Below are 25,524 nucleotides of genomic sequence, written 5' to 3' on the forward strand. Positions count from 1 at the left end.
TGTCATGATGGATTTATACAAAAATTTTGAATTATTTAATTTTAGCTCAAACGGTTGTTTTATACCTTTTGTGTAAAAATATATGTCCCAATAACAATCAACCATGTGTCATACTAGGACCCATATACACATGTCAGGACTCACATAACTTTTACAAAAACTTACTTATGCTATGTTTGGTTAGAGGGAAGGATTGAGTAGGGATGGATAAGAGGGGGATAAACTAACTTTTTTGTGTTTGGTTGGAGGGAAGGGAAAAGGGGGAGGAAGCAAGGAGGGATGCTTCATCCCTCCTTCTTTTGTATTTCTCTATCCGCCCAAAATTGGGAAGAGGAGGAAAAAGAAAGAAATAATAACTAACACAAATATCGATTTTTCATCTCTAACCTTTCTAAAAATTTGAGATAGATATAGAATTTTTAAACTTTTAAATATTGAGGGCATATTAGTAAAAAGAATATAAAAATTCTATTTCCCTTCCTTCTAATCAAACAAAAAAAATGTGTCACCCATCCATCATTTCTACTATCCATTCTATTCAACCAAACAAAAAATAAGAGAGACACCTTTCATTCCCTAGGGATGCCACATCCATCCTTTCTCCTATTTCTTCCATCTATTTTTCCATCCCTCCAACCAAACGAAACATTAGTATATGGTTGATTCTTTAATAGAATGAGAAAGATGGATGAAAAAAGAAATATATTGATTTGGCCGTGTTACACAATCCTTTTACACATTAGTGATGTGGCAATGTAGGTTAACAGACCGCTGAAGATGTAAAAAATTTACACATCATTGGTGACAATGTATCATGCCTGGTTTTGTTATCCTCTTAAAAATGGAAAGAAATGAAAGGAAACACTTTTATTTTTAATGGAACTTTATTAATACCAATTTTACTCTCATTTTTATAAAAGACAAAATCTATAACCAAAAAAAAAAAAAATGGCATGGTTGTAAATTCATTAAAAATACTTTCTTTTTTTTTTTTCCAAACATGATTAATATCATTTCTTTTCTTGTCCATTATTAATCAACAAATAAAATACTCCATAAATGTTAACAATATCTTCTCATTTATTTTCTCTCATCTCCTAATGAATGTTATCCTTCTCTTTTTTCTTTTTTTTTTCTTTTTTTTTTTCACCATACCAAACATAGCCTAAATGTGTGGAGTCACCGTGTCCACTTGTTGTGGTGTGCCTCTTCTTCAAAGAGCATGCTAATTGATGACAATAAACCTCATCAATAAACCTTGACCATATATTACTTCCACACCTAAAAAGAAGTGATTATCAATGTGACAAATGATTTAAAGGTGGTCTTCTACAGATGAAAAGCTTTGATAGGTCATACATAGCCCTAAAAAGAGATCTGCATGATAGGCCCAAGACCAGGTCTTATGAACAAAACCCAATTACATGTCGTTGCCGTAGTGGGTTGACATTGACCCAACTATGTTGGTTTGGGCCTGCCAGTAGCATACCCAAAGCACTATAGGCCCTTAATTAGTGGATATTAAGAAGTTTTTCTTCTTCTTCTTAATGTTTTTCTTAGTTGGGGGTATTATAATTTTATTTTATTTGGTTATCTAAACATCTCACATACGCATTACTAAGTGGCTTAGTTCATACAACAGCTTCCCCGAATGGGTGCGACTAACAATCTTAATTAGACTTAAAAAGCTATGCATATAGAGTGACACCCTCTATGAAGTTATGTATTCATTTATATCTATTTATTCGACCAAGACAAAATATAATTTTAGAAAATTATATCCAAACATGCATATCAATATACATTTAGCATAGAAGTTGGAAATTCACAGTTTTATTGTCCAAAGTCCAATCTCCTTTCCACCAAATAGACAACTTATTCTTTATGTCATAAAATAAAAATTAATAAAATTAAATTCATTTTAAGAGATTATAAAAGTAAATATATAATTTTAAAACACGTTCAATACATATATTATCAGGTACATATATACCCGTGTTTGTTTTTAAATGCCGTGTAATCATATATTTGTTTCAAGTAAGTGAAATGTTTTTACATAACACAATTAGTTGTTTAATAAATATCAATCAGATAAGCCAAATAACATGAATCTTACCTTGTTGGCCTTGTACTCACTTTGTGCAAACAAAAATTAGAGAAGTTAGGTTTGTGTCAATTCATTTTATTTAAGATTGAAGATGATGAGTGATATATACTCCCTCTGTCCTAACAAAAAAAAATATCATACTTTTTTTTTTTTTTTTGGTCCGTCGCAAAATAATTATCACTTTTCTTTTTCAAATAATATATTACATCTTTTCATATGTCTTTAGAGTTTAAAATTTTAAATTTAAATATTCAAAATTTAGAAACAAATTAATAACTTTTGTTAGAGGTGAGACATGTCTTACACGTCCCTTTAAAAATTCCTATTATCCAAAAGTGATATTTAAATTAAAACACAAGGAGCAGTTGATACACAGTGTGAATATGATGGTAGTTTCGGCTGGCTGTCAAATGCATGCATTTCTGGTGGAAAATGCTTTTTTTGCTACCAAATGGCTTGTACTGGATGACCATGACATCCCCATTGATGTGAAAAAGTATACGACATTTGTAGTCAAAGCTTTATTAAAGTTGTTGATTAGAATAGTGTAACTTTATTTAATAAATGAAGAAAAATAATAATAGTTATTGTCACCGACTCATTTTAAAAAAAAAATTAGGTTATGGGAGCTTTCTCATATTAAAAGTCAATGATAAAGTCTTCATATATATTAACGAAAGTGGTATTTATATATCGTCTTATTTAGAGATTTGATATATTTTGACTCATAAATTTGTACCGAACACTAATACCTGACGCTATGTAACATAAGTGGTCAGTTTTTTCTTGGAAGTCTTACTCTATCATTGACATCCTCAACCAAGTTCTTATGATTGCTGATCTTGATTCACAGACCTTTTCAATTGTCAATTATATACCTTGAATTTTTTCCTCCTATGAGGAGCGAATTCAATTGTGATTTATACCTTCTCAACAATATGCAACTAAAAAGTCAACAATGAAGGCCACATGCCCAATATTTTTCATTAAGAAAAAAAAAAAAAAAAAAAAAAAACACATTACACTAGTGAGTGCAATTGATATTGTTTGAACTATGAATTGATTAACTAACATATTAGTTCTAATCAAAAGTATTCTAAAATTATCCATCTTTTACCTCAATTAGTTCAAATTACACGTTTCACGGTTTTAGTGGGTATTATATTATTAATACATATTTTTTTTTAAAAAATTATTATTATGTATATATAAGATTAATGAACAAAAGAGAAATATTGACCTTGACAGCGTTCCATGCGTTTCTTAATCAACTCATCAAGGAACATAATGAAAAAATATTGAGTAGTGTGAGAGCATCGACTATAGTTTCCTGACCAATTGATGCTCGCTATTTCTTTCATAATAAAAAATAATTATCCTCCATTAATTTTTTTTTTCCTCCTAAATCACGTGTATTGGTCTCACAGGAGTGATGCCAACGGGTGGGCGCTTGCTCATTTACCCAAAATCTCGAACTATTGGGTAGTGCTGCATACCCACCCATTTATACCCAATCACTTTCCCATCCGATTCCGATATGGGACAAATGACCCTTGTTACATTCTCCCCCACCCAAACTCGCGACGCCCTCGTTGCGGTTCGGGCCACCCTGCTACCCGGGATGCTAGCCCGAACGCCTTCCGAACTGGGTGCTTGGCGTGACACCGGATCAAGGACTAGGTCTGGCTCTGCTACCAATTGTAACGGGTGGACGCTTACTCATTTACCCAAAAGCTCGAACTATTGGGTAGTGCTGCATACCTACCCATTTATACCCAATCACTTTCCCATCCGATTCCAATGTGGGACAAATGACCATTGTTACACCGTGGTACTATTTATATACATTGTATGTATTCCCCTTTCACACCATGCAATGCTTATTGTATTTTCTTTTAGCTAAGGTTTCGTTTGCTTCGACGTAAAATATTTGTTTTGAAAAATATTTTCCTTTTACAGGTAAAATATTTTTTTATTTTTTATTTTCATGTGCTTGACAAAGGTCTACGTCGAGGTTAAAGTTAAGTCCATCGGGCAGGACATGTAAAATAATTTGTTGAAAATTCATAGATAAGTTATTTTTGTCAAATTTTAATTTTTTTTTTCGTAAATATTTTACAACAATCAAACATCAACAAATAAAAAAAATATTTTATATCCAAACAAACAGAGCCTAAATCACTAATATTTTATGAACTTTGAAAAGGCATATATTCCCTTTCTAGTGTGAACAGTATGCATGGGAATATATTATATCAATCATATGAAAGCCATGATTCTGGTAGACTATTTAATTTAATTTAATTTCTAGCAAGTAAAAATTTTACATTAATGAATGAAAATTATCACTTAAATGATTGACTTATATTAAAAAAGAAAAAGATAAAAAAGAAGTAACTATATGTAATACATTATGCTTGGTTTTAAAATTCTTTTAAGCAAAAATAAAACAACTTGCTGAACTTGAAAATGACTTATAAATTTTATTTCAGTAAGTTATTTTTCGAACATATGATTAGATATCATATGCTAAACAATAAAAAATAATTTATATAGATATATTGATATGTGTATGTGTGTGTTTATGACGCGGCACTCGTTAATTAATGTATTATTTCTCTAACAGAGTTCTAATCTCATCATGTCCCCATCTTTATTCTAGAGTCGTAACTATCCTTTTCCCCGGCTTTGCTTCTATATCTCATCAATCATATAACCTTTCTCTGTATTTCTTGAGCTATTAATTTGTAAAGGAAATTGAAAAGTGAAAGGCCATCTATATACAATCTATGATTTTTTTTATTTTTATTTTTTCAATTTAGAATGATTGAATTATTGATGCTTTATGTTTCCTTTACGATCGAGTGGCGTAAAAAGTTAGGAATTATCCTTTTAGATACTCAAAGTTTGTTTGTTGAGAGGCTGAAAGTGAAGATAAAAAGTTGAATAGTAGAGTGTGGGAATCATATGCTATATAATCAGGTCACATCTACTCGATTAATAAATGTATTAAAAGATCACCTAAAACTAATGTTAACACCAACTAAATTCTAGTTCAATTTTATACTAGTTTGTAAATTGTAAGGTTGATGAAATCACACCGTCATGTTCATCTATCAAAATCGAATTATATTTGAAGGAATTCTAGATTTTGAAATATATTGTTATGGAATTTTTGAATAAACAAATTAAAAATTATAATAAAAATTCATTTAAATTCTTTTCACTTTCTCAACCTTCTTTCATATCCAAATTTTAAAATAATTTAATTCAAAATTGAATATAAAAGAATATAAATCAACCATTTTTCTATCAGTTAAGAGGATAGTCATGATACAAGAAATTATTCTATTTGATATGTCATTATAATTGGATCATATTATTAGATATGGTATCAAATTCATGTACTAAAAAATAAATTATTTTTTCTTTATTTATGTATTTATTTTGATATATTATAAAATTATAAAGCGCAAACTGCATAAAATCCTCTCTTGTTTTAATTTTTGGCAAAAACCCCCCTCCAAAATATTTTTTGACATAAAACCACCACAAGTTATTTGTTTGTTGCAACACTACCCCTAATGATGAAAATGCCCCTTAATATAATATACATATATTTTAAGAAAAGGGTACCCCTTAATATAAGATTAAAGTTAATACAAATAACTCATTCAATATAGTGTTATCAAGAAATCATTTCTGAAAAATAAAAATGAATGGTACGGTGTGTCTATAAAAAAATAGAAGTACCTTGGATTTTTAAAATTTTCTTAAAAATAAAAAAGGCAAAAAAAGCCTGAGACGAAAATTATTTTAAAGAAACCTAAATTTTCTTAAATTTATATTAAGGGGCCTTTTGTCATTATAACATCACTTTAATGGTGTGTAATTTTTAAATTTTCTTAAAGTTCTATTTTTTAAAAAAATTAAAATGGAATAGAAAACATAAAATGAAAATCATTTGAAAAAAACTCTTAGGGGCATTTTGGTCATTAGGGTGCAGCGTTGCAATAATAATAAAATGTTAAAGGGTGTTTTATGTTAAAAAATTTTGGAGAGAGGTTTAATGTCAAAAATAAAAAGTAGAGGGGGTTTATGCAATTTTCCCAATTATAAATGTTAGAAATAAAATCATGACAAATCAGGTAATTAAAAAAGTTCAAAGGATATTAACATATGGTTATGATTTGGCCATCCATGGCACGCACTAGAACGGCGCGTGGGGAATGTATTTCGCTGGAAAAATTGGAACCATATTTCATATTTGCCACATACAGATTTGATTACGGAAGTGGACAAAATAACATTCCATTTTAGAAGAAGAAGAAAGGCCTTCTGGCTCATCAATCTTTGGCCCAAAAAAGAAAACCAGAGCTGTAAATTTCTTCATCAACTCACACCATCCTCACACAACTTCTCATCTATCTTTATATCTGTAAGTTTATGCGTATAGATTCGTTCCTTTCTTTTTTTCAGACAAGTCTTTTTTATTAATCTCTGAATTATATAGCACTATTCATCTTCTGGTACTGTGTTTTCTTTTTTGAGCTATTAATTTGTAGAAACCATTGAAAACCCATCTGTATCTGATCTATGAACTGGGTTTCCTTTGTGGGTTTTCAGATTTTTGAGGGAAAAAAAAGAAGATAGAATAGGTTGATTCTGAGGTATCCATTATCTGGGGCTTTGAATTTTTGAAGGTGTGTGTTTTCATTAAGAGTTAGAAACCTCTTAATGTTTTGTGTCCTTGGAGGTTGAAGTGGAAATGAAGTCTGTGGGTTGAGAGGTTAAAGTGGGAATAAGTTGGAATGACATGTACAGAGGGAGCGAATTAAAGTTGTTGACTTTGAAGGCATATGAATGAATTCATGTTTGGGTTTTCTAAATGGGATTATTTAATTTCTCCATTTTGTTTTGTGATTTTTAGAATCGTTTCTTATGAGATTAAAGAGGATTTTCTGGAAAAGGAACTGCTGGATTTCAATTGAAGATTTGGGGATTCTTGTGGTTTCCGAAAAAAAATAAAAAATAAAAAAAAATAGTGAATTTATTTATTAGGGTTCTTAAATACACCCTTTTGAAGAGACAACATATCAAGAAAGGAATTCCCAATTCCCAATTCGGCTCCCTTAGTGTTCTTGAGGCTTGTGATTAAGAGAGAGAGATGCAGCGGGTTCGAGTTTCTTCGCATCAGGTGCCTGTGCACAAGTTGGGGGATTCCCAAATGACCTTATCCCCAAAGTTTAGGTTAGCTGCAATACAATCATCTTTGTCGGATCCTTCTTTGGAATTGGAATTGTGTATGAGGGGAGAACCCCTCATTCCAGGCCTCTCTGATGATATCGCTCTCAATTGTCTCCTCCGGCTTCCAGTTGAGAGCCATGGGGCCTGCAGGGCTGTTTGCAAGCGTTGGTATCTATTGCTAGGCAACAAGGAGCGATTCTTCACCCGGAGAAAGGAACTTGGGTTTCATGACCCTTGGCTATTTGTGTTTGCCTTCCACAAATGCACTGGAAAAATTTTGTGGCATGTTCTTGACCTCATCCACTTCTCTTGGCATACTATCCCCACAATGCCTTGCAAGGACAAGGTTTGCCCCCATGGATTTAGGTGTGTTTCCATCCCCAACGAGGGTGTTATTTTCGTCTGTGGTGGTGTGGTTTCTGATGTGGATTGCCCCATCAACTTGGTATTGAAATATGAAATACAGAGGAATCGTTGGACTGCGTTGAAAAAGATGATCACTGCACGGGCATTTTTTGCTAGTGGGGTGATTGATGGGATGATTTATGTGGCTGGAGGAAATAGCACAAATCTCCTCGAGCTTAATTCAGCTGAAGTAATGAACCCTGCTAAGGGGATTTGGCAGCCTGTTGCAAGCATGGGAACCAACATGACCTCTTATGATGCAGCAGTTCTCAACGGAAAGCTTCTTGTAACTGAAGGATGGTTTTGGCCTTTTTATTTCGTACCTAGGGGTCAGATTTATGACCCAAGAACTGATCTTTGGGAGAATATGGCTGCTGGGCTGAGAGAAGGCTGGACTGGTTCCAGTGTTGTGGTTTACGGGCACTTGTTTGTGGTTTCAGAGCATGAAAGAACAAAACTTAAGGTTTATGACACAGACACTGATTCTTGGGAACGAGTAGTAGGACCTCCTTTACCGGAGCAGATATGCAAGCCTTTCACTGTCAGTTGCTGTGATTGTAGGATCTATGTTGTGGGTCGGAATCTTCATGTTGCTGTGGGCCATATCTTGAGGCTGGAACCAGAAAGCACTTGTGAGAAAAAGTTGAGCTTTTCTGTTCAGTGGCAAGTGGTGGATGCACCGGAAGCCTTCTCCGAACTCACACCTTCAAGTGCACAGGTTCTGTTTGCTTAATTTCTTTTTAAGTATAATGTTCTGCGTAAATTGTAACCATACCAAAATGTCAAAGCTGTTGAGTGATGAAAGTTGTGTGAAATGGCTCTTAATGTTATTAGTTCAGGTGTACTAATCACAAGGCCTTTTTTTTCCTTCTCACTTTCTTGTTCAAATGCATGTTGTGGACGTTTCAACCTTAATTGAATTGTGTGTCCTGGTATTCTGGTATTCTTGGATGAACTATTCTTTCTAACAAGGTATCGGAGCAATGGAGCCATTAGTTTGATGTTCAAACCAGAATTGGTCCAATATTCAATTAATGTTAGCTGATATTGAAAAGGTTTGAGATTGTTATTTCATTGATGATTTACTTGAACTGAAAATCAATGCAATTTAGAATATACGTATGTTTCAAGCTCTTGATTTTGCAATCTGAAGTCTTTAATGTGATTCTCAAATGAATGAAAATTTATTTACCTGTTTAATTAAAAACTTCCCTTATAATATCAATATGCATTTCCCTTTCCTTTCGATTTTGAAATTTCTTCTCGTATTATTATTATTATTGGATGTGCTTATGTGTTCTTTTTGGGATGTGGATCAACCTGATTTTGTTATATTTATATATATCTTCTTCTTCTTCTTCTTCTTCTTCTTTTTGGTTGATTTGTTGGGTAATTGAAAGTCTGGTTTAAAATGAAGACCGACAAATCATTTGCTAAGGCGCTACTTTCCAAGTGATTTCTTAAAATAGAGGAATGACCCGGTGTCTCTTTTCTGTTCTGAGAAGTAAAAAGCACTTTAATCTTTTTCCGGTTGATTATGTTTTCAGGAACTATAATTATGCACCAGTTTGATTCTGTTGCTTTATTGCTTTGTTTGATTGCTGAGAAAAAGCAAGTAAATTAGAATTTTGAATTGAGATTTTTGGACATTTCGAGTATGTACCCGATCAATGTATCGGACCATGTCGGTATCAAAGAAATGTCAGATTTAATTAATTCAGGCCTAAAAAAGACTAAAAAAGAGAGATTAATTTGCTCTTGTTATATCTGAGACTTCTTCTAGCCATTTATGTAAACCAATAATAAATGAAAGCATTCTTTTTAATTACAAATTTAAAAATAAAAAAATTAGGTGTCCGTTTGTTAGTTATTAAAAATGAGAGTGAGGGTGTACTCCATTCTAGCAGTTTATTGGTCTACATTATCTATCAGGAAGGAGTACAACATCCTAACAGATGAAGACTTAAATATTATTCAAGTCAGGAAGTGTGCCCACGCACAAATCTCTTATCGTAAATTCAAATCCAGAAATTCAATCAGCCACATCACTTCTGCCTTTGTATTTACCAGAATTTTATAAAACTTTCAGGGGCGTTAACATTTTTAGAAAAACCAGGCAAATCATTAGAAATGTCTATATATATATATATATATATATATATATGCAATAGGAATGGGACTTCATTCTTGTTCTTTGTTGCATAAAAATGCATTCTAATTGAACCGTGCCTGGTTGTTTGAAACGGCCCCAACCGAAGGCTGCTACACTGCAAATGAAATCTGACTACTCTGTGTTTGAAACTGCCCCAGCTGAGGGTTGATTCGATTTGAGCCACTCTTGATCTCCCCACCCTGTCCTGTTGAAGACAGGGACTGACCCAGAAAAAGTGAGTGAGTGGGAGCGACTTTTAACAAAAAAAAAATATTGTGGGAGTATTAGTGAAATTTTTCTATAATGTCAGGGGAGTAAAATTTAAATTTTATAGGTCTATAAATCAAAAAATAAAATTAATAAGTAAAAAATACAAAAAAGGAAAATTTTCATTAGTTAGGGCCTGTCCGTGCTTTGAAGAATATGTGACAGAGCTTAATGAGTTCATGCAGCTGACAAGAAAGTACAAGCTCTAATGCTTTGGCAACCACCATGCAATAATGATTTAGGAAAAAGTTTTATGTTAAAACAAGCTCGTGAACAATATTGTTCTTTATTTTCGTCCGCGAAATCACTAATATCAGCTTCTGAAAGTTCATGGTCTCAAATAAAAGAACAAAACCATTGAGATATATTGGACAAAACATCTTAATCTTAGAAGGCAAAAGACGAAGAGGCAGACCAAAGTTTTCTTGAGATGAAGTAATAAAAACGTCTTAAAAAAATTTAAATATAAGAGAAGACATGTACATATGGTATAAAGGGCAGGAATGATGATGATGTTGAACAAATATAATACAATGAAATTTGTTAGACAAATAATAAAATTAAGGTTAATTACAATGACACCCCTTGAGGTTTGCCATAATGACAACTATATACAAGTTGAGCCTTTTTTTAACAATAACACCCCTCAAAATTTGATAAAGGTAACAAAGACACCCCAATGATTGCATGCCACATTTGAATTGACAAATTTACCCTTTGTCTTATAAATTGACCAAATTGAGTAATGAAATTACCTTTCTAATCTTTATCAATAAAATTAAAAAAAGAAAAAGAAAAACTATTTTCTTTCCTTCTCTCCAATATCGTCCGTTATACACACTTTAATCACTCATGGATGTTGCCGCCGCCACCAAAACCTATATACTTCTTTGTGGTGATGGTGGCAACGGTGGTGGGAGGGATTTAGGGACGAAGAGGGCTATGATTTGGTGGTGGGTTCAAGGGAGAGGTCGTGAGTTTAGTGGTGGGTTTTTAGGGTTAGGGTTTGGCCGCGGTTGTTCTTGTTTCACCATGAAGTTTGTCGCACCTGAAACTCACCGGAACTTCACTGGTTTGGACGGTGATGATTAGAAGTTCACTGTAGCTCTTCACCGGATTGATGCACGCTGGATATTTATGGTATCGATTTAGTTCGCTGAAGCTTTTAGGCCAAGATGATGGGTCTCGGTTAGAAAATGGATGATGTAATGTACTGATGTTTTGAAGCTCACCGGGAATGATATTGATTGAGATTTCAATTAAAAAGATGTTAGGCCGGTTCCTCATGTGCCTAAGAAGTAATCCGGCGAACCACCACCACCCACCTTCGTCACCATCCACCGCTGATGGAGCCGTCGTCGGCGGCGGCGAAGGGGGAAACAACCGAGACAGACAAGCTGAATCATTCTTCCCGCCGATCTCCGAGATCTGCAATGTGAAGCCGGTACCAGGAAGCAGATTGAGGACAAAAGTGTGGAACTCCAACAGCTTGTCGGCAATCGGTAACGCAATCTCAGCGACTCCACCGACTCTATCGTCCAGATGACAGCCTTATGCGTGTCCATATCCGCCATCCAAATTCACCATCTCTCCACTCCCTCTTGTGTGAATGCCCTTTTATTTATTTTTGTGGTATTATTACTATTTTTTTTTCCCTATTTTTGTATCATAAAAATACCTTTGGCGTTGGTGGAGGACGGTGGGATGAAAGTGAAGTTGGGGTTGGTGGTGTGGTGTAGTGTGTTGTGTTGTCTGGATTCAAGATATACACATATATTTTTATATATAATATACTATATACATATATAGAGAGAGAGAGAGGGAGAGAGAGAGAAGGACTTCTGATGAAAGAAGGCGAGAGAGGAGAGAGATTGGTAAGGTTTAATGATGGGTAAAAGTGTCATTTAAGAATTTTAATATTTTATAATAAAATATTTAAGGGTAATATTGACATTTCACATCTTTTAAGGAATTGTTTGGATTCATTTTTTGACAGGGGTGTCATTGTTAAAAAAAAACTCACCTTGTATATGGTTGTTATTATGAAAAACTTTAGGGGGTGTCATTATAATTAATCTATAAAATTATGTAAGCCTATTCAAGCCTATCCAAACAGGTGACTATTGTAATTTAGACTTTTGCAGCCGTTACACGCATCTTGCAACAGTGCTAGAATAATCGGCCTCATAAATCACTTTTTAAGTATCATTTTTTCCCATCACAAACAGTTCGGTTATTGATGGGGTCAATTAATCAGTGTGAAATGACAGTCCCGTCAACCATTGTGGCATGTTATGCAATGCATACTGTTTTTCAGATTTGCATGTGATACATTTCTGTAAAGAAAGTAAATAAAAAGAAAGGTAAAGTATATGATGGCGAGCTTACCATAAAATTTTCACTATGTTCTAACCATGTATAATGTAACATTATTCACCATCTCATCAATTGTTCTTAAATATTTAAGAAATATGAAAAATAAAGAACATGTCAACAGATCTATATATCATTTCTATGTTAATTGAATAATGTAGCATTATTCATCATCTCATCACTTGTTTTTAAATATTTAAGTAATATGAAAGTTAAAAGAACAGGTAAACCAGATCAATATATCATTTCTACATTAATTGGATACTTTAAGATGTCAAGTCTCTTCTACCCACTATTGTTGTTCTGTGGATCACATCGCTACTGAAAACAAACGAGAGACTGCCCTACTCTAAACGTATATGTCAAATGGATGTTCAAATTCTAGATAATGAGGTAGACATTTGTCGACATTGTTCTCATTTCAGTGTAACTACAAATTAACTAATGCATCTGGGACAGCAAAATGAGGAAATGAAGCTATCAACGGGGCCTCAGGCCAGTTTGTCACCTAGACTTTCAACTATCAAATGAAACAAAGTAGAGAGTGGTCTACAGAAACCAAATAGTCCCATTGGTGGTCGAGATTGTAAGTTTTATAGAACAAAATTATTTGCCTTATTGTACTAGATTATATCTTGAAAGTATAAATATTAAAATTTGAATTTTCCATCCATTTTATTTTATTTTTCATTTAGTAATGCAAGCTATACTTACATAAATTTAAACTGAAGCAGGAAATGTAGGGTAAACAGAAGCAGGAAATATAGGGTAATCTTTCATGAACTCTAAGATAACTAATCTCTATTGCAGTTTGCTGGAAGCACCCACCTTGAAGAGGAGGAACTGGAAAAAGATGAGCAAGTGCTTCAGAGCAATCCCCACTCTGGAATGCTAAATCTTTCATTGGTCATTGGCATTTCTTTGCATAGTTGTGCCTCCTTCAAGCTAGCACTATTGGCAGACCTGTCAATCATAGAACTTTTTTTTTTTTAAAAAAAAAAAAAACAGAGAAAAAGCATCTGTAATTGTAGTGTCATTCACAATTTCATACATGGCCAAATTATGCAAAGGTTATGTATCAAAAAGAAGTATGTTTCCGCTCGTCTACTCTAAAAATTGGTATATGAAAACAAGTATGTGTCGAAAAAGGAAAAAAAAGATCCTACTTTTTTAAAGAATGAAGGACAGAGGGGCACAAGATCATCCTTTTTTCCACACACAAATAACATATTCAGGATGCAAATTTCGAAATATTACAATTTGAGATAATAATAACGTCATGGTTAGCAAACTAGTTTCTCATGCTCCAACAAATGAAGTGCCATGACGCCCTTGGTTTAGTGCACAAAGAAAGAGATGACATTCATTTATTAATAATCGTATGACAAGAAATCCAGATAGGAAATGCATAGAGTTGAGAATCTTGAATTCCTTTACTGAGATATAAACATTGATAGAGATATAGCAAGGAACTTTCCCTGAAACTTCTTGAGAAAACTCACCTCGCCTCCTAGGCCCATGTGTGAGCTCAGCCACCGCGCATGTGCCATTGCAGGCCAGGAAAAGAAATTCATGGCCAAAGTCCAGGCTTCATGGCATTGTCACTTAGAAGCCTTGCCAAAATGTGAATTGACCTACAAAAAGGGAAAAGAGAGCATGAGTCTACAAGAATATAGGTTGATTGAAGTTAAGTACTAACATGTTTCAATATTAGAATTTCCTTTGGGTTGAGACAGCATACTGTTATGAAAAGGTCTAAATTTTGTAGTAGCAAAAAACCATATGATTCAGTTACACCCAAATCATCCATCTTATTAGTTCGAGTTAAGAAAGATTAATGTACAAGTACAGTGTAGTAGAATATTCAGTAATAAGGATTGATAGAGAAGATTTAAGCAAGTAGATTTGAGCATCTTCACACCAGAGCACATTAACAATTCTGTCTTTTAGATTTCTAGACAATTCAATAAATGATGGTTTCGAGTAAATAACACATGCCTGCTTTTGAGGGCACTGCAAATGCTAGTTTTTGAGTCGATTAATCAGAACTGAAATTTCTCTTTGATTTGTTCATCCAATGTACTTAACATGCTGTAAACATTACTTCTCTGCGGGTGAGAAGAATCTCCAGCAATAAAAACATTTTTCCACCTCGTGGTAGGTTCTACAAGCACCCAACAATACATCCCCCTATATTGGCATTAGCTTCAATGGGCATATTAATTACAAAAGAATAGGCAAGCTCAATTCAACCTCCTCGAGCAAGGAGATCCACTACACAAGCATACTGCTCCATTAGTTGGTTTAATCCCATGCACCTTCTCTACTGAATCAAAAATCTCCAACTCTTCATCCACCAGGCCAGAATGACCGCAAGCAGACAAAACCGCAGTTATTATAACATGGTCTGGTTTTACACCCAACTCAAGCATGTGAGAGAAAACCCCAACTGCGTCTTCTCCCATTCCAAGCATCGCATATCCTCCAACCATAGCCGTGAACATAACCAGGTCCTTCTGCGGAGTTGACTGGAAGAGATTATATGCACATTTTGTACTCCCACATTTTGAATATGCATCAAAAATAGCTCCCTTCAAGCGAACATCCTCAAAACAAGCCCTCACCACATATCTGTGGCATTGCCTTAGCAGGTGGACTGAGGCCATTTGAGCACAAACGGGAAGGAGGCTCATAACAGTCACAGCATCAGGCTTCATTCCATGACGTTTTAACTCATGGAACAGACTCACAGCTGAACTAGGACAATCATTTTCAGCATAGACTCGAACCATTAGATTCCAAGTGGTGAGATCCATTTCAAACATCCTGTTAAATATCATGCGTGCATCATCGTGTTAACCAAAATTTATGTATCCTGAGATCATTGAGTTGCACGTGACCACATTCCTCTTCCCTGATAAGCTCTCAAAAATCTTCAATGCATAACCTACGTTATCACACTTAGCATATGCATCAATTATTGCATTCCCAAGAGTAGGTCCAATATTCCCTAGCAAAAGACCAGATTTTATTGAAAAAGCATGAGAACAGACGGGAAGAATACTGCTAAGAGTGACAGAGTCCGGTTTGGTCATCTCAACGGACAGCAAATCATGAAATAACTCTAATGCTTTCAACCACTCACCATTATTGAAAATTGTATCTTTCGAAGGAAAAAGGGAAAAAGCTTCATTCATCATGCTTGGCATCGGAGTTGTAGTCCAAGCATATTCTCAACCATGTTTTCTTCTCATTCACACCAGTCCTTTAAAACAACACTCTCTGTCATGGGTTTCATCAATACATTGAGAAAACTCTGTATCACTCCGTCACTGGCAATACAACAAGATTGAAATGGGTGGGTTTTTCCTTTACCTGCAACTAAAAATTAGAGTATGACAAAGACCAAATCCTATCAGTCATTGGTGAGAAAACAATGAGAATCGATATCAGAAGTCACAAAAAAGTTAATTAGAACGCACCACCATTGCTAACATGGAAAAGAAAAAATGGTATTGTTATTTCTCTCAACCCTACCAACAAGGGCATCTCATTCATCATAACCATTACTTCCCAATTGGGTACAACAAACCATTGTTGTATATCTGGTCTGACTTCACAGGCCGTTTGGCCGTGAATTTGTTGAATGATCCGTGATTTACGTAAATATACAACAAATTCTCTTCGTCTTGCTTCCTACTCTTCTCGTCGGAGAGAGACGCCGGTGGCATGAAACCAGCGCTTACACCCATCAAGCTGCAACCCAAATATTAAACCCAAACTCACATCACATTAGTGAAGATTTGGTAAATTCAGATGGTTGAGAATCACGAATTGAAGTAGTACAGCCGGCGAGTGGTTGAAGCAGCGATTCAGGGCCGAAGGATGCGAACAGAATCTGCCCTACCTTTCACCTTTCCTTATCAGTGCTTCGCGAACTTTCCAATGTCATAGAATGGATCGCGGCCGGAATCCTAACACGGAACCGACCGCACCGACGTTTGATTAGGATTTGACTTTCCTAATGTCGACGTTTGATTAGGTGGCGGCCGGTGGTTGCCAGATATGTGAAAACTGGATTCCAATTTTCAATCAGTGTGGTTAAAGGGCGGTGGTGGTGCTTAGTGGCGATGGTGATAGGAGGTGGACCGTGGAGAGGAGAGCGAAAGGCGAGAGAAGAAGAGGGGAATACTGGGAAAAGAAAAACAAAGAGAAAAACAAATTAAAAATAAAAAGAAAAAAGGAATATTTTATTAAACGAAAGCGTCATTTAACATGTTCATATATTTTAAATAATTTAACAACATAATAACGAGGGTAAATAAATCAATTCAATCCAAAATAATAATAATAATAATAATAATACAATTAGACCAAACTTAAGAATTACTACCGTTTTTTTAATCCTAGTTACAAGTGGAAATTTTTATTTTAATACCCTAGTTACAAGAGGAGTATTTTTTTTATCCTAGTTACAAGTGGAGTTAATTTTTTTTTACTTTGCATACCACCATTATTATTATATATAGATGGAAGACCTCTCTTCTTTCTTTCTATACTTTGTTTATATATATATATATATAGACGTGCGGTGTAAGTTTTAGTATTAGTGTGTTATCAAACTGTGTGCGAGTTGCTTAATGGAGAAGAAGGAGAAGAAGAAAGGTATGGGGCGCAAAAAGATCGAAATCAAGAAAATAGAGAATTCAAGCCGTCTAATGGTTACTTTCACAAAGCGTAGGGGCGGACTCTTCAAAAAGGCTGCTCAGCTAAGTGCAATGTGTGGTGCCAATGTTGCGGTCATCGTCAAGTCCCCCAACGCCGGGAGGATTCATTCCTTCGGAACCCCATCCGTGGACGCCGTCCTCAACCGCTTTCTCTACCAAAACCCTAGTGATCATCATGATCAGGAAGTCATGGACAAATGCAAAGGCAAGAAAGATGAAGAAGAAAAAGTGATGGAAGATAGGGATAGGGTTTGGTGGGACGCAGGGATTGATGAATTAGGGTTGAATGAGCTTGAGGAGTACATGACTGCACTCGAAGGTTTGAGGGAGAACGTGGTGGCTCGGGCCAATGAGATGACCATGGCGAGTGCTTGTTCATCCAATGAGATGCCCATGACGACTGCTTATTCTTATATCGATCCTTTTAGCGATGGTCTAGAATTTGACTTTACTGAGTCTGATCTTGATTTTCTCAATCAGATCATTAACAATTAGGGTCTCTACAGTGTGTGATTTTGATATATAAAATGAATTTGATATTGACAATGAAGTTTTCTGCCTGTGCTTTTACTTTTTGCAGCAATAATATTATACAATGCTAAAATCATGCCCACACTGAAATTTGATAAAAAAAAGAATCAAACTTCAAATTGACTGAAACTCTGTCGATGCATACAATGGTTATCATACTTATATCGAATCAATAATTTCACCGTTCTCGCTATGCTTTTTTGTTTTGCCAAATCAGGTGCCAATCCACCAAATCCATGCTCCGCTTTCGCACTACTTGTCTGTAAACCACCATGACTAGGAGGAAATCTTATACAAAGAAGGATTGGTGTTCCAACACAAGTCTCTCGAAGTGTGCTCTCGCTGTGTGTGTGTGTGTGTTATAGTAGCTACCCGTTCCGCCGCGTCTTGCTTTGTTTGTGCCCCCTTTCCAAATGTATTGACATGCTTGCTTGCTTGTCAGAATTCCCTATTCAATTACCAGTACAGAAAGGAAATAAAGAGCTCTACCATTCGATCCTACCTACGCTTGCCCGAGGCACCTCTACTCTATACAGATGAAAGATTATGGGCTGGAGAGCTTTCCGTCTTTATGGTGGATATATATATTATACAAAAGAATTTTCAGAAAACTCTATCAATGTATATAATGGTTTGCAGCTTCATCTTCATTATTAATAAACCAAAAATCCTTAACATGGTATCTACATCAATACCATCACCGAGTACCTGCAATAAAAGAAAAAAGTAAAATGTTATTTGCTATATATTGTAAATAGACAAATCTGCTGACAGATGATTCAAGTAGAATAGGAAAAGTAGTAAAATAATTCAGCAAGTAGAATACCAGCGAATGATGGAAAACTGGTGAACTAGCATAATAAAAGAATTCAGTAATAGTTTTTCTACAATGCTCCTGTATAACAAATGACATAAGAGTCCTTGCTTAAAACATGCATGCAGTCTCTTTCAGGAGATAAGTTTATCTCAAACTTAGTCTACAGAACCTAGATTAGTAAAGTGATGCGTTACAATTTACACATCATTCAATTGATAAACTTCATTTAAGTAGGAGAACAATAACAAAGAAAGCATATATATATATGTGTGTGTGTGTGTGTGTGTGTATCCCTTTGGTTTGCCAATAAAATAAATTAAGGGCACTAATAAAACAGAAATATATTTGAAAGAACTGTTACTTCACCAAAAAAAAAAAAAAAAATCAGTAGTACGACTAGCCAAACAACATAGTCAATGTCAACAAGTAACAGAAAATCCACATCCTGAAGACTCGAAAAGACAAGCAATACTTGCACTGCTTCCAATACCCATAGCATTTCTGCACTTGGTTTATATAAAAAAAAAAAAAAAAAAAACACTGTGAGCAGCTATTGGAAGAGTATTGAAATTAAAAAATTGCAGGTTTTACTTAAAAAGTAGAGCAAGTAAGTGACTCCAATGGCAAAAGTCATAAACACCTTAAAGTCCTCTAAAATGTTATGGAATTGTTAGTAAATAAAGAATAGGAAAAGAAGCATTTTAATGGTTTTGGAAGATTGTTCTCTTTAACTCAATTTTCAGACAATTGTTATTTACAACAGCTAAATTAATAGATCTTCAACAAACATGTCCTTAAATTTCTCTGTGAAAATTGGACCTAGTAGGCTACTACAGCTAGATATAAACCATATTCATTGACAAGCTGCCGAATTCAAATCCCAAGTGAGACCAACATTAAAGCTGGTGCATCATGGCAATCTTGACCATCTTTAGCCCTGATTCAAATTCAGAGCTAAAGATAATACGATAGAATGCAAAATATTAATAGAAGACATCAGAGAACTAATAATAATCTCCAACCTCAAAATAAATACTCAAGCTTTTAGCAAAAGCAAAAATGAAAAGGCTGATCGCTATCAATCTGCCTACCTCTACCAACATATGAGAGTAACTGCCAATGAAATTTTACTACCAAGGCTATAAACTGTATATCTAACACCAGAAGAGTGCCAGCCTTGAAAATTATAAAGATTAAATTTAAAAAATGAACATAAGAATACTATAGCATTTAAGATATAAACCAACCATGATTACAACATTACCAGATGGGTATCAGCAGGTTCAGATTGATTGCGGTAAGGCTGAGTTGGGGCAAATTGTTGGTCCTGGTTATCCCTAGAAACCATGTGCTACTGCAATTTGAGAAGAAGATTCAATTTGATAGATAAGTAATATATACAGCATGACCCCTATAATGTGTTCAATAAGAAATGACGATTAAAGATTTTAAACGTGTATTTTAAACCTCAAACCCACACTTACAGGGAAATTTTCATCCACCAAACTGTCATTAAAACTATAAGGCCTCCATCATAAGCGGACTTGCATCTATCAAGATTTCACATATATACCTCCCTTTCTAACAAATTGAATGAATTCTGGGATTTTGAAAGCCTTCAGTAAGTTTTAGCTTTGTGCTATGCTTGCTGTTTTCATGGTTGGAGATGGAATCTGCACTTCATGTGTTTGTGAGTTTTTCTGTATGCTCGTTTTTAAGCTTTAGTTTATCTTCTTTTACTTCCAATGTCATTGGGACTCCTTGCTTTGGTCAGCTCTTGTTAATTCCCCCCTGTTGGGTTGCTCTTTGTAAAGTTTTCATCTTTTATCCTAATTACCAATTATCGAGGGAAAAAAAAAAAAAACTTGAGGGTATTTCAGTCATATATAGGAAGATTGGTCTCTTTAACTCAATTTTCTGAAAATTCTTATTTAAAGCAGCTACAATAATAGTTCTTCATCAAACATGACCTTAAATTTGTCTGTGAAAATTGGACCTGGTACAGCTAAATAAAAACCATATTTATTGACAAGCTGCTGAATTCAAATCCCAAGTGAGACCGACATTAGAGCTAGTGAGTCAAGGCAATGCCCTAATTCAAATCCAGGGCTAAAGATCTAATACAATAGAATGCAAAATATTCAGTGTTCTACAATCATTGAAGACATCGGAGAAACTAATGATAATCTACAACCTCAAAAATAATTACTCTAAGCTTTTAGCAAAAGCAACTATGAAAAGGCTGATCGCTATCAATATGCCTACATCTATCAACACACGAGAGTAACTATGAATGAAATTTCACTACCAACGCCATAAATTCAAACTGTAGATCTAACGACAGAGAAGTGCCAGACTTGAAAATTATAGAGATTAATTTATAAAAATGAACATAATAATACTATAGCATTTATATATATACCAACGATGATTACAACATTACCAGATTAGATGGGAATCAATAGGCTCAGATCAATTGCGGTAAGCTTGAGTTGGGGAAAATTGTTGGTTCTGGTTATCCCTGGAATCCATGTGATGCTGCAATTTGAGAAGAAGATTCATTTTGATAGATGAGTAATATATACAGCATGACACCTATAACACGTTCAATAGAAACATAACGATTAAAATTCTTAAATGTATATTTTTAAACCTCAACCCCACACTTCTATTAATTTTTTAATCTTCACCTCCATTTACCAAATTATATGCCATTTGGTGATAATAAAAAAACAAAACTGACTTATAAAATTTAAACTTCAACCCGAGTATCCTTTGCAAACTGAAAACATTTTTAAACTTCAGAGCTAAATGATACCTCACTTTCAACTTGTCCAAAAAATTTCCTGGTATCCCTGCCAACTAACATTTGTGATGGCTTTCTTTAGTTGAGTCAAGTTATGAGTAATAAAATTAATTTTTCACCCAAAGAAAAGAAAAGGAAAACAAGAAACAAGTCTTCTCCTAATTTTTCTTTTTTTTCTTTCTTTTTTTTTTTTTTTTTTTTTTAAATATAACCAGCAGACCTTTAGCATATTATAACTTGAACATGATTCTTCATTTTCAGTTGTCAGAGGGGTTGCCAATTGCTTTAAGTCCGTCCTGCTCATGGGTTGAGGATATGAGAACAAACCAGAACCGCATAGGAAATTCAGCAATGAAAACAATAAATAAGTATAAAGCTTTCCACCAATAGGTGTTATAATTAAACACTATTTAAAGTTCCAACTGTGTTCATCCAGTTGCAAATAAAAGATTCTAAACCACATGCAGAGCAGCTAGGAATCACAAACACTAGACATTAAGGAGTTGTATCTTTGTTGAACACCGACCTTTAAGGGCATTTTTTTAACATGTGTCTGCCACTTCATGTACGTGTCCACAATTTAAAATTAAATTTAACTATTTTAGACACTTAGCCGACACTTCCCTAAGCACTTGCCTAACACGAACACATCTATAGTAGCCATCAACAATCTTGGAAATAATATGAACAAAAAAAAAAAAAAAATTCAGTGTCTCAAACATTTATATAGATTGACATTATACACCTGCTTACAAGTGAATCATACCATGATATTTTCATAACAAAAACATAATTGTGACAATCATTACATCTCGTTGTGTGATGTCCCTCCAGTTGTATAGGTGTGAGAAGAGTTAAGAATATTTATGAAGTAACTTGCTATGATTTGCCATAAAAATTCATAAAACAATGACACAAATATACAACAAGAATAGCCATTCTTCAGCAAGAACACTGTTTGTTCCACCTAAAGGGGAGAATTAAAATTTATTTCCATGGTTGTTCCTTTAGGAATGCATATCTGAATTAGAAAAAGAGGAATATTTAGGAACTACAGTGTTCTACTCCACAGATTATGCCGTCAAAGCAGAAAGTTTTCTACTTCACAGATAGCTGTAAGAAACATGAGAAGAAGATTCAAAATAGCCTCCATTCATACAAGGATACCCTTTTTTTTTTTTGATAAGTAAAATTTGTTGAAGAACCGCTCAAAAGGGGAGCGGGACCCAAGAACAAAAAACAAGGCCAAAACACCTTAAGCCTTCAAAGAGGCCAAAAAAACAACTAACTCATCTACAGATCGAAAATCCCTCCCTGAAACCCAACAAAAAAGAGTGGAAAGAATAGAGAACTTAAGCATAACGATAGGTTTTTCCTTTCCATCGAAGTATCTCCTATTTCTCTCAAGCCAAATGCACCACCAAACACAAAGAGGCGTAGCCCTCCAAGCGTCCCGAATGAGAGCCCCCACTGAAAATCCTCTCCAAGCCTCAATCAACCCTCTAGTGGAGCTAAGCATCACCCACGGGATCCCAAACAACCCAATCATCAAGTCCCAACAGCCCTTAGCCATGCTACAATGCAGCAGAAGGTGATCAACAGTCTCCTCATCATACAAACACAAATAAAATCTATTAATCACCACCTGGTTCCTCCTCCTCAAATTATCCTGGGTTAATATCCTACCCAAGACAGAAGTCCACGCAAAGAAGGCCACCTTGAGGGGGGCTTTGGATCGCCAAATAGACTTCCAAGGGAAAAAGTCTCCAGCGCCAACTGTAAGACACTTGAAAAAGGACCTCACCTCGAAACGACCCTGAGGGTTGGGTATCCAAAGCCAACAATCAGGATCCCCAGTAGTGATCGTCTGACAGTACAGAAAGGCCAAAAACCGGGTGACCTCCTCAATCTCCCAATCCTGGAAGTGCCTCCTAAACTGAACATCCCAAGTCAGTCTCCCGTTATCAAGATGATAACAGTCAACCACCAAGGCCAGCTTATGAGAAGCTATCCTGTAAAGCCGTGGGAAAGTGAGCGCAAGAGGAAGATCCACACACTAAAGATCCTCCCAAAATCTGATCCTTCTACCATCCCTGATTCGAAAACAAACATGCTTACAGAAATCATCCCACCCCTTCCGAATGTCAGCCCAAACCCCCACTCCCCTAGGACCACGACCCACGAGAGAACACCATCCTCCACTGCTCTCTCCAAATTTATGAGCAATAACCCTCCTCTAGAGCCAACGCCTCTCCACCCCAAACCTCCAAAGCCATTTCCCAAGGAGAGCCTTGTTGAAAGGCAACAACCTCCTAATCCCTAAGCCACCCCTCCTAATCTCCAAATTTAGATGTCTTGACTGTTTACATAAAACAAAGAAATAGCTAATCTTCAGCATAAGCTTTAGAGCTCAGACCACTTATCGATCTATGATGTGGATGAGAAAAATGATCAGAAATCAATCAATGGAGTGGTGGATTTTGCCCTTCAAAAATGTAAATGCAAAGAGAAACAGAAGGTTTGTGAAACCGAATAGCATTTTCTGCAAACCCACATTTCTGATTCTTTTTTGGTTCTGTTGCTCTAGTGTGAGAATTAGCTTAAATTTACAGCAAAATTTCAAAACACATAGAGAGAGAAGAGAGTCAGATGATGAAGGACTATAATGAAATACCTAAATTAGAGAGTCAAATCAAAACTGCAAATTTTATCTCAATCACTAATATACCAAGAATGAAAATGAATATGGAGATTGCACCTTCGAAAATATGATCTGAGCTCAATAATCTGAAATCTGTTCAATCCATCCACATTTGCAGTTATCTCCATTTGATGATCAGCAGACCTTTAGCATATTATAATTTGAACATGATTCTTCATTTTCAGTTGTCAGAGTGGTTGCCAATTGGTTTGCGTCCATCCTGTTCATGGATTGGGGAAATGAGAACAAACCAGAACCGCATAGGAAATTCAGCAATCAAGACAATAACGAGTATAAAGCTTTCCACTGATAGGTGTTATAATTAAACACTATTTAAAGTTCCAACTGTTTGTACCACATCTCGTTGTATGATGTCCCTCCAGTTGCATAGGTGTGAGAAGAGTTAAGAATATCCATGAAGTACCTCGCTATGTTCTGCCATAAAAAATCATAAAACAATGATACAAATATACGACAAGAATAGCCATTCTTCAGCAAGAAAACTGTTCTACCTAAAGGGGCATAATTAAAATTTATTCACATGGTTATTCCCTCTGGAATGCATCTCAATTAGAAACAGAGTAATATTTAGCAACTACAGTGTTATACTCCACAGATTATGCCGTCAAAGCAGAAAGTTTTCTACTCCACAGATAGCTGTAAGAAGATCACATGAGAAGAAGAACCAAAATAACCTCCAGCTATCCAAGGAAACTTTGATCAGATAGAATTCAAACTGTTACAACCATTTAATGTCATCATGAGAATCACCATTTATAAATCTGTTGGTGGGTTAACTTTAGACCATGGTGATAAAAAAAGAGAACAATAACAACAACAACAAAAAGGAAAAAGAAAAAAGAAAACGAGAAAAGAATAATAATAATAATAATACAGATAATGATAGCAAAATAGTGGGGGGTTAAAGAGAGAGATCTTCTTTGATGCTCAATCTATTTGAGAGACTGAAGTACAAGTCAAACAACGTATAGACCAAGAGATGAATTCAAGATAGTTGAATCATATGCAATGAAATAGACAGATGTACATATCTACGGAAATTTTGGCCTCAAAAACATTAGCAAGTCATTACAAGCTTGACCCATGATTCAATTAGGTAACAGTGGTTCAGCTGGTATCCATTTGCATCTAGTAATGACTTCAAATTGTGGCCAAATTGACATTAAGTTGGGTTTCGCTAAATTAGTGTAAAACAAACCTTCATTGAGAATCAATGCAGAAAAATAAAATAATGATGCGAGCCCATTTTGTGGAGGAAAAGTCCCTCAATACAGAATACCAAACCCCTGTTCCTGATACCTTCACATGCAAACAAAATCTTTCTGTTTTCTCTCTAAAATCCTCTGCCTACTTATGTAAATTTGTCAATC

The 25,524-nt window shown here is 35.0% G+C and overlaps 3 protein-coding genes and 1 long non-coding RNA gene across 4 annotated transcripts; 2 read left to right on the forward strand and 2 right to left on the reverse strand.

Moving 5' to 3' along the window:
• The first annotated feature begins 6,373 nt into the window (after positions 1-6,373).
• Positions 6,374-8,710, forward strand: LOC132313997 (F-box/kelch-repeat protein At1g30090-like). Its single transcript, XM_059812926.1, has 2 exons — positions 6,374-6,545; positions 6,734-8,710. The coding sequence occupies exon 2, from the start codon at positions 7,275-7,277 to the stop codon at positions 8,490-8,492; it is 1,218 nt and encodes a 405-aa protein (XP_059668909.1). The 5' UTR covers positions 6,374-6,545; positions 6,734-7,274; the 3' UTR covers positions 8,493-8,710.
• Positions 8,711-9,749: 1,039 nt separating this feature from the next.
• Positions 9,750-14,187, reverse strand: LOC132314025 (uncharacterized). The gene is made up of 3 exons (XR_009483474.1): positions 14,054-14,187; positions 13,380-13,514; positions 9,750-10,132 (listed from the first exon to the last, which is right to left on the reverse strand). It is a non-coding gene; the product is annotated as an uncharacterized LOC132314025 (long non-coding RNA).
• Positions 14,188-14,189: 2 nt separating this feature from the next.
• LOC132314006 (putative pentatricopeptide repeat-containing protein At5g08490) lies at positions 14,190-16,942 on the reverse strand. The gene is made up of 2 exons (XM_059812934.1): positions 15,697-16,942; positions 14,190-15,561 (listed from the first exon to the last, which is right to left on the reverse strand). The coding sequence occupies exon 2, from the start codon at positions 15,389-15,391 to the stop codon at positions 14,795-14,797; it is 597 nt and encodes a 198-aa protein (XP_059668917.1). The 5' UTR covers positions 15,392-15,561; positions 15,697-16,942; the 3' UTR covers positions 14,190-14,794.
• A 180-nt stretch (positions 16,943-17,122) lies between these two features.
• On the forward strand, positions 17,123-17,830 carry LOC132314015 (agamous-like MADS-box protein AGL62). Its single transcript, XM_059812942.1, has one exon. The coding sequence runs from the start codon at positions 17,192-17,194 to the stop codon at positions 17,771-17,773; it is 582 nt and encodes a 193-aa protein (XP_059668925.1). The 5' UTR covers positions 17,123-17,191; the 3' UTR covers positions 17,774-17,830.
• Positions 17,831-25,524: the final 7,694 nt, after the last annotated feature.

The sequence above is a fragment of the Cornus florida genome, unplaced genomic scaffold (genome assembly GCF_030987335.1).
Source record: "Cornus florida cultivar Cherokee Brave unplaced genomic scaffold, ASM3098733v1 CherokeeBrave_3.0.0_Hap2_Chr01, whole genome shotgun sequence".
Taxonomy (NCBI): Eukaryota; Viridiplantae; Streptophyta; class Magnoliopsida; order Cornales; family Cornaceae; genus Cornus; species Cornus florida.